Source organism: Paroedura picta, chromosome 14 (assembly GCF_049243985.1).
Source record: "Paroedura picta isolate Pp20150507F chromosome 14, Ppicta_v3.0, whole genome shotgun sequence".
Taxonomy (NCBI): domain Eukaryota; kingdom Metazoa; phylum Chordata; class Lepidosauria; order Squamata; family Gekkonidae; genus Paroedura; species Paroedura picta.
Genome location: NC_135382.1, coordinates 34,857,795 through 34,867,489, shown reverse-complemented (window position 1 = coordinate 34,867,489; position 9,695 = coordinate 34,857,795). Strand labels below are relative to the sequence as shown.

The 9,695-nt window shown below is 47.2% G+C and overlaps 1 protein-coding gene across 3 annotated transcripts in view; it reads left to right on the top strand.

Moving 5' to 3' along the window:
* The window catches only part of ZNF423 (zinc finger protein 423), a 244,856-nt gene that overhangs the window by 46 nt on the left and 235,115 nt on the right, over nucleotides 1-9,695 (top strand). For all 3 annotated transcript variants that reach the window (XM_077310961.1, XM_077310962.1, XM_077310963.1), the window contains exon 1: nucleotides 1-298. This exon is cut by the window's left edge. In XM_077310961.1, the coding sequence (XP_077167076.1) occupies nucleotides 259-298 (40 nt within the window). In that variant the 5' untranslated portion in view covers nucleotides 1-258. The remainder of the gene's footprint in view (nucleotides 299-9,695) is intronic.

The following is a 9,695-nucleotide window of genomic DNA, read 5'->3' as shown; positions in this document are numbered from 1 at the left end:
GGGGGCTCGACACGGACTTGGAAGTTGCCGCATTGCAACAGGCAACCGAGGCAGGGGCCGGAGAATCGATCCGGCGGCTCCTGCTGCTGCTGCTGCTGCTCCCGCCGCCGCCGGCGCCTCCCCCCCGCGTCGAAGTTTCAAGTGGGAGAAAGAGGAGGAGGAGGAGGAGGAGGAAGGGGGGAGCGACCCCCGCGACCAGGGCGCCGAGGAAGCGCGCGAGAGCGGAAGGCCAGGGAGAGGGGACCCTCCGCGCTGGAAATGTCCAGAAGGAAGCAAGCCAAGCCGCGCTCGGTGAAAGGTAAGCCCGCGGCGGGCCGGGACTGGCGCGCGGGCGGCCTCGCGCTCTTGCCGCTGCTGCTGCTGCTGCTCGCCGGCTCGTGCCGCCGCCGCCGCCCGGCTCCGTCGGCCGCAGCAGCGCCAGCCTCTGCCGCGTGACCAATCAGGGGTTGGGGCCAAGTTTGGCGGGGATTGCGAGTTTGCAGAGCCGGCGCCCTCCTCTCCTCCCCCCACATCCGACGCGGCTCCGTCCCAAGCCCGGACCGGGCGGCGGCGGCGTCTGTCTCCCAGCGCGCACGCGGTCGCTTGGCTGCAAAGCCCGCGGCCTGGAAAAGACGGGGGGGTGGAGGGGGGGGGCTGGGGAAGGCGCAAGCTTGGCTTAAGCGACGAAGCCCAGTCCGCCCAGCTGCGTTTTACCTTTTGCCTGTGCGCGTGCATTGGGCACTTTTTGGGGGGGACCGGGACCCCCCTTCCCTGGACGTGGCGGCATGCCATTGCCAAGCCCTCTCATGGGAGAAGAGTTTAGGAGGCGTTTCTAGGGTAGGTTCACATCCCTCCAGATGCTTGCAAACCCGTCTTCATCATTATTATTGATATATTTTTTGCAGGTCTGTCTTTTGTAGGTCTGTCTTATATATTATAATATATATATTATTATTATGCTGAATGAATGAGCAGAGGTTTGCCAGAGGCCTGCTTGCCACAGCAGACCTAGGAGTAGTCCCAGAGCTGCCAGAAGCTGTTTTGACTGATTTGGGGGAGCCTCTGAACTGCCTGTACAGGCCTGGGAGCTCCTTGGCTGGTTGGCCTTCCTTTGAGGGTCTGTGCTTGGGCAGCTGAGGTGCTGGAGACCTTTACTCTAGTCCAGGGGTAGTCAACCTGTGGTCCTCCAGATGTGCATGGACTACAATTCCCATGAGCCCCTGGGAATTGTAGTCCATGAACATCTGGAGGACCACAGGTTGACTACCCCTGCTCTAGTCCCATAGGTCTCCACCAGGCCTGGAAGAGACCAGGAGTCAGAGTGACCTGTGCATCGGAGGGGTGGGGTGGATCCACAAAGCTGGTGGCTTCAGAGTTTGCGTACTGGGCTTCTGATGTTCTCTTTTTGCTTTCTTCGGAGCAAACCTTTAATCCACTTGGCCCCAGGTGTTTTGAGAGATGTCGGTGGGTGCCTTTTTTAAAGGGCCCACGTTCTGCACAGGCGCTCTATCACCGAGGACTCAGAAGAAATATGGTCCCAAGAAAATGTCATGTCAATGTCCTTGGCCCTACTCCTAAGGAATCCCAGGGGGACTCATGGAACTCTGCAGGACAGATATCTAGTTTTGGGAGACAGCTGCGTGAATTCCTGACACCAAAGTCAGTTTTTCAGACAGGGCCGTGGAGACAGCCCAAGAGTGACTGTAGGCCGTCAACAATCTCTGTTGTGTAGTTGGAGGCCAGGAATTGACTGGGACGTCAGTGGAATTGTTCCAGAGCCCCAGAGTTTATGGATAGCTGTTCTTGTCTACCTCTCAGGGGGGAGGGAAGGGGGGGTCAGATTTCCTGCCAATGTGGGTCTCCTCAGAGAGACTTCCTGCCTTGACCGACTTGGCAGAAATTGAGGTAAACCTTTGAGGGCCAAGCAAAGAGGCCTTCCTGAGAACAACTCTCTCTCTCTCCCCCCCCCCCCCATTCATTTCCGAGTTCTGGAAAAGTTAGGCCTTTCGAAAACCTGCACCTCTCAGTTGTCTCCCAGATCCCTCCCCCTCCCTCCCCGTCACATCCTCTTTCAACAAAAGGCGCCTTATGGAAAGGCAGGGACCCAGGCGAAACAGGCCTGCCTTATTGTCCCCCAGGGCAACCTTGGGATGTGCTGTTGGCAGCTGAAGCCAGGCAACGTGGGGAGTGAAACAACTGCTCTTTCTCACTGGGGTTTTCGGCCGGCCTTGGAGGTTCATTCCTCACCATAGCAGGGCAGGGGTTTGTGGCGGGTGCATTCAGTGCTGACCTTTGATATCCCCCCCACACACACATGCCCCTCCTTTTTTCCGTTCCCTGTCCTTCACCTTGCTTAACGCTGGAAGGATTGCTTAAAACTTGGGGTTGGCACTGCAGAAGGGGGGAGGGGCTTCCCCATAAGCTGCCTCTGTGCATCGACCTTGGCGTGGGGCTGATGTCTTGCATACTTTCCCCATCAACCATCTTAAGAACTTGCTCGCCTTTGGCGGAGTGGCAGCTGAATGTTTGCCTGTCTCTCTTTCTGACCGCTTGACACCGTCAGCACCTTACCAGAGAGATTTTTCTCTCCCCCCCTCCTCCCGCTACTTTGCAGATCATAGCTGGCTGCCTCGTTCACACAGTGGATCCCCCCTTCTCCCTCCCTCCCTCGTTGGAGACCAGGGAGGTAACCCTCACACACAGGAATCTGGGCTTTGCCGCTCAGATTCCATAATGGCCGCTAGACTGTGGCAGTTCCATTAGCTGCCCCAATTGACGGATGTAGCCGTGTGGGAGCAAACCAGGAAGGAAAGATGGATGGATTGGGTCATGCTTTGGGGAGCAGAAGTGACTGGATTGGGAGGGGGGGTAGATGACCCCCTTCTTTGTGGACATAACGAGGTGCATGTGTTATATGCAATGTGGGAATTTGGAGGGATGGCGTGCTGGCTCCCTCGGAGTGCGCATGTGTGCTTGGGTCGGTGCGCATCATGAAGATACGTTGGCCAAAGGGAAAAAGCGGAGAGTTCCGTCAACAAAGTGGAAATCAAGAGTGTCTTGAATTTGTCTTGTTCAATCATTTATGGGAGGTGCTACGCATTTCTGAAACCTCAGGCTTTGAGCTCTGCCTGTGACCGAACGATTGATCTAGCCTTTTCAAAAGAAAACACTTTTAAAATAATAAAGATAAAGGAATGTACAGTGTAGGTTGAATGGCTAATGGTACGAGACAGCTCACATCAAACGATCCACCCCTCAAAGTATCAAAGCTAGGAGGAACTTTAGGATTGGCTCATGTTCTGCCAAAGAAGCTTGATGAAGCCAGATTGGTCATGAAGAAAGTTAAAATCTCTTGGATTTTGCCCTGGATTAGGAAGCTCTCAAAGCTTGACTGCTTCCTTCTCAGAGGAACTCTTAAAGGTGTGGCCAGGTAAACATTCTGTTTTGAGCGTACCCAACAGCCCCCACATGGCTTGTGCCAATGGGTGGTGGTGGTGGTGGTATGCTGGGGCCTATGAGTTGACCAAAGATGGGTCCATATAAATGTCTCACAACAAGCCCATGTTGGCTGGTGCTTAATTTCTTTGAGGTTCACCCCGACCACTAAACCCACCCTACCCAGAAGCTGCATAATCGTTTTTAATTGCAACTCTCATGTGTGGTAGTCCATCTTGATCTTTGGTGATGATCTCAGTCCTGAGATGTAAAGACGGATATCTTGCCTAGGCAGAGGACAAGTTCCTATTTTGGAGAGTGTAGTGGAGATAGAAGTCTTTTCAGCGGTTTCTACTCAAAGTGGTAGATTCCATTAGACACTTGATGGTGTATCAAACGAGCCAATCTGGGACCGAAACGGGTAGGATCCACTGGTTCTTTCCTTCCATGCCAGGAGTCTTCTACCAAAGCAAGAACATCTTCCATGGAGACCCATAGCTGTTAGTGGTGCATCCTAGTGGCAGAGGAAAGCACCACCGTAACCTGGAGATCCAACCCGCTAACAACAAATGTCTTATAGCAATATCGTTTATTGTAAATTTGGTGGGAAAGAGAAGTCTTTCGGTCCATGAACTACCACAAGGAAGGCCTTGAGAGGCAGGATATAAATCTTTTAAATAAATCCATGCAACATGTAGGAGTCAGTGCTATACTAAAACCTCATGTAAGGACCTCCTCCTGATTGTCACAGGCTGCACAGTAATTACACAGATGTAAGAAGCGTTATTTGAGCATGGAACTTTTTGTTGGTTTCTTTTCAAGGAAGAAAGCAGTTTTCACAAATGAAGCTACTGACCTAGTAATTTGTGACTGGTTTCAATAATATCCCTTGGAGATTGTTGGCAGATAGGGTTAGTGGAAGATATTGGCAATCCCTGTTATTGGCCCAGCAAATTTCAGCAATTTTTGTTACAATTTGACAGGATTTTAAATTATAACTATAGCTTCTGGTATCTTAAACAAAATTTTTTTGGGGTGTTCCTTTGTAGCAGGGGCAGACCCCATTAATGACGCTGAATGTAACCATTTGATTTGGTAATAATTGTAGATGTCATTCATTTAGCGGCACAATAAAGTCGCTGAGTTTTTAATAGATTTATGGCAGAGAAAATGCTCTTTATGCTTTATCCTGCAGAGGTAAAGACTCTTGCTATAAAACGTGTGGTTAAGCTATCATAAAAGCGAGACCTTCACACGAATCAAAAGTTTGAAGGTGTCTCTCAAGCGTTGAGAGTATATTTTACCCTCCCAGCTGCAAGTCCTTTTCCTAGCAGGGTGTCTTGGACCTCCACATTCCAGAACAAAATCTGGCAAAAAGAAGTTTACTGGTAATTGATACAAGAAATCTAGCCACCCCTAGGTGTGGAAGAAGAAAGCGAAAAACTGAAGCCACAGCATTTTCTGGTGGATGTTTTTTTGTGGGGGAGAATTGTTTGAAAGCCAAACAGTTGTACTTTGAGGGGCCAAAGGTGAGATCTTCAAAGGCTGTGGCTTTTTCCTAGAATGAGGGTTGTCGCATTTAAAGGAAGGATCCTTGAAGTTTCAAAAATGTATCTTCTGTTGCAAGAAAGCAAATCCAATTCCATTCCCAGGAAATGTTCATGGGCAGCCCGAAAAGACCTGTTTAGTTGCTAGTGCTGATTTTAGCAACTGTACTTAGGCCCATTTTGAAATTCGATCCTCCACCCCTGTTTTGGCTACCCTCTTTTTCTATATTTCTCATTCCGTAGTGCTCTTTTGTTTCCCCTCCAGCTTTGCCTTTTGGTATATTTTGTAACTGATCTAAGTGGCTGAGTTTCCAGACTTGAAGTTAGCGGAATTCCAGACTTGGTCTGTTTCAAATTTGGAATGGTTCCTTTCAGTTTAAAGCTAATGCAAGTGTTGTTGGACGAATGCTCCGAAGGCGAACTGGATCTCAGATGTGTTCTGGTGCTAACTGGTCAGCGTGTGACCTTAAGATGGTATTCATAGCAGACAGGTTGAATTCGGTCAATTTCGTATGTCTTTTGTACATCCTCATGCTTTTATACAATGGACAGAAGATTTCTTTGTTCATGCTACACTTTCCAGTGGTTTGATTCTGCTTTTGCTTTTTAAGAAAGTCCAGCCTCCGTTTTGAGATCTTGGTAGCAGGCAAATCTGTAGGTTGCCACCGTCCATGTTTCCATGGAAATAATTGAAAGGTAATAAATAAAGGAGTCCTACAGTCACAGGTTCTCAAACCCAAGTTAGACAGAAATTACAAAGAGTTCTTTAGACGATTCCCCCCCAACCTTTCCTCCTTCAGATGTTTTCATGGGTCTGTTTTGCTGGACGACAAATTAACTGTCAGATTTGAGGGCTTTTAAAGCCCTTCCCCTCTTTATGTTTTCTTACGTCTTACCCAGTTTCTCTTCATACCTGTTTCTAGGCCAGAAGTTTAAGGACTAATTGAGGAGGGCAGGTGATCTAAAGGAAGGCACCTGGACCTGAAAAATGCAGATTGTGAATGAATGAATGGATCAGGGTCTGTTTAAGTAGCAGGTGAGATGGCTCCTCCTGCGTGGCAGAGGATTGTTATGGAAAATATAAAAAAAAATGGAAAGGCTAAGCAAGATTCCATGAACCTGTTTGATTCCAGTACATTCAGCCTGATAAAAAAAAAAGAAACTGTACTAATTACTGTATCCGTGTACATTCACCGAGACTGGAATTACTTCTCTGAGCAAAGATTTACACCTTGCTATTAAATAGGCTGTTCTATGCTAGCCATCCATTGTCCACAGAAATGTGAACCGAATAAGCTTTTCGCTGAGTTGGTGGCAAATACTTTCCTTCTGTATTAGTTTAAGGGTTTATAGAACACCTTGCATCTCTCTCTCTCTCTCTCTCTCTCTCTCTCTCTCTCTCTCTCTCTCTCTCTAGCATTGTGCCAACTTTTAAAATGTCATAATTAGGCAGCCTTCTTCCAAATGGACCGTTCAATTCTTATAATGTATATATTTTATTTTTCTGCAATATGGTTACAATCCGGAAGGGTGACACTTTCCCTTCTGTGTTAAACCGGACTCAGCTTTTTAAAGACTCTAGATGACAACTTGACTATGATATTAGCAATTTGCCTATTAAATCAACATTTAGAGTATAATCACCTTGAAGGGAGGGTATAATTAACCTCCACTTAAAGTGATTCTGCGTCCCCATAGCCACAGAGTGGTTGGAGGCCAATATTCCAAGTGCTTTCAGACAGAAGGGTATATAAGTAACTAACAACATTTGTAATTCTGGTTCCAGGTTAGGTAGAGGGCCTATTTAGCTGGCTTTTCAGCTCACAGAAATTGGGGTGCTCTCTTTTTTTTTTTTGGAGGGGGGGGTTCAATATGACTTGCAGTTTTCAAAATGTGAATAATTCTTTGCCTAATACGAGGGGAGGGGAATTTATATAGAGCTGCATTGGGAGGAAACTAGACTTTTAACTTGGAGATGCATGTTAGCGAGTGAATTTGACAGTTTTTCAAATTGCTGTCAGATTCCGATTGTGTTTTGTGTATAAACGTGCTGGCTGGTAATCAAAACTGTTTCTGCAACGTAAAACGAAAGAGACGCACGCTAATTAAGCTTAGATTTGTTATGCAGCCCGAAGTTACCAAATTGCTGTTCTTGGGATTCCCACCCTCCCCTCTGCCGTGTCACTCAGAAACAAATGAGAACACAACCAATATAACCCTCCCCCCCCCCCAAACCAACCAACCAACCTAGGTGGTTTTCAACTTCATCGTATGCAAATCTGAATTATAAACACACACACATGTATCCCATCCTTATTCTGGGCTCCCAATTAGTTGATTGCAGTGGCTGATCTCCTTTAGAGGGACGCTGTTTCACCTCTCTGCTCACACCGAGGTTTGATTTTTAATGTCATGTGAAAAGGATTTCTTTTTGTCTTGATTGATGTCAAGAATGAAGGCATGATGGTAATATCCCTTTGAAAGCTATTGTATTGTCAGCTCTGGCAGACAGCGGGAGGGCCCTCCTAGCGGTATAGATTAGCACTGTGGAAACACTGACATTTCCTTTGTTATCTGGCTGTTGTTCTGCTTGCAAAGTCAATTATACAGTGTCGGAGCTCCGTTACAGAGTTGACTGTGGAAGTAACAATGTCTTTCATACTTGTTTTTAAAGATATAATTTCTCCATCTCCCCCCCTCCCTCCCTGCATCGTCCCCAGTCGATCGCCAAGAACCTTGATGGCTCTGGAATAGTACATTCGGCAAATTAAATTTTTTGCTGTCTATAATTATGGCTGAGACCTCCGCGATCCTTCCTTTTTTCCCCCCTTTCCTTTTCGGTTTTACAGCTCATTCATAACAATCCTGTGCGTCCTCGTTGTGAATGCATTAAATGAGACCGAGAGGGCTTCCCTTTCAGCTCGGATAAATTAAGATCCCTGATTAATTCCCAGAAAATGTAGCATTCTGTGTTTTTCTTTTTCTTTTTTTGCGGGTGGGGGGGACGGGACGGAGGCCTGGTGTTGGTGGTGGTTCTGAGGATTCACAGGGAAGGCCCCCACGTATTCTAAAGGCATGCAAATAAGCTAGGTAAGGAATCCCAGATTTTCTTTTTTAGCTTCCATTGTCTTATTTTCCTGCCGGAGTCCGGTGAAGTTTCCCTGAGGAGCTCTGGAAGGGTGTGTGTGTGTGTGGTGCGAGGTACAGCTTAGCATCTAACTGGTTGCAATTCTTCGTTGGTATACAAAATGCTTACAATTATCATATTGCTCCTGGAGCCGGTACAACCAAACCTATAAAACTGTGTGTGCTTTTTTTTTTCTTTTCCCCTGGGCGGGGGGAATGCAATTCCTAGGGTGTGTGCAAATTAATATCAAATGTTACCTAATTCAAGCTAACTAATTTTATAGGTGCCTTTTAGTGGTGCTGGCGTTGTAAGGCGACCACTCGGTAGCAGAGAATTCTGTGGGTTTCTCCCCCTCTCCCCCTCCCCCCGCCCTCCGGAAAACATTTGTATACAATCAGGACTCTAGAAAGAACATCATTCATTACCAAATTGCTTTAAATAACAAGAATCCAGCGGAACAGGCTCTCATTGGAAATGCTAATTGTGGGATTTCTAAATTACTATCCTAAACTAATAGACAAAAGATTCCACAGTTACCAGTAATTTGTCAGGATTTATTTTGTTTCTCTTCAATAATTGAAAATTAATGTCTTGAAGTGAAAACAGATGTTCACGCCATCCTTCCAATGGGGTCTCAGAACGGGGGAAGGCTTTGTAGATTGAGCGTTGGCTGAACGTAGTTGATCCCGGGCGAATGAAGGTTTTGGTCTTGCTAGGATTCTAGATGGAACAGAATTGGAAAATGACACGGGGCTAAAACAGGTGGAGCTTGGTGGATACTTGAAGGGTTTTTGTGGGAGGGGAGATGACACTTTCCAAGAGGTTTCTGTTCCGTTCTTTCCGGAAGATAATTCACCAGCCCACGGAAACATTTCGCCAGATTTGCCCTCTTCTGTATTTGCTCGGGTGACCCGGGACAGTTTGAACATGGAATTCAAAAAGATGCTTATTTGAAAGAAGCAGTGATTCATTTGGGGCGAATGGCCCAACTGTACCAAACTTGTGTGTACCTGCTTTGGCTATGGCGGCGAAGAATTCTTCTTGGGAACCAGGGAAACTTTCAAGTCTTATGTGGGCCTCCTCCACAGGCCAGAATGGCCAATGATTGGCCTGGAGGGGGTGGGAAGGGGAGGGGCCCCAGGTGGGCGTGTCCACAGCTCTGCTTCCCAACCGTATTCTGCACGATCGCGCCGCTTCTGGGGTTTCTCGAAGCCTGAAGAATGTTTCTGAGGTTTCTCAACGGTACAAAAGTTGAGAAAGGCTACTCTAGAGACAGATGATTGGGCGAGAACTTGCTTGCATTATAGCCAGGATCTTGTTGGCAATGTTTGCTTCGAGACGGCAACTTTTTGCGCGCTAATGCGCAGTGCAAAACTATCGCTTCTGATGCTTCTTTATGTGCCACTGGATAATCGTGAGCATCATTCAGATTTATACGTCTTTCTGTTTTCCCCTCTGGATGTGTCAAGCCAACTTTGAAATCCCCCCCCCCCTCCCCTTTTAGAAAAACACACAAATGTAATTGAAATTTGCCCTTTTGTTACCTGGGCATGAATTATTTTTGAAATGTTGCCATTACTCACCCTGCTGTGAGGTTTATCTCTTCT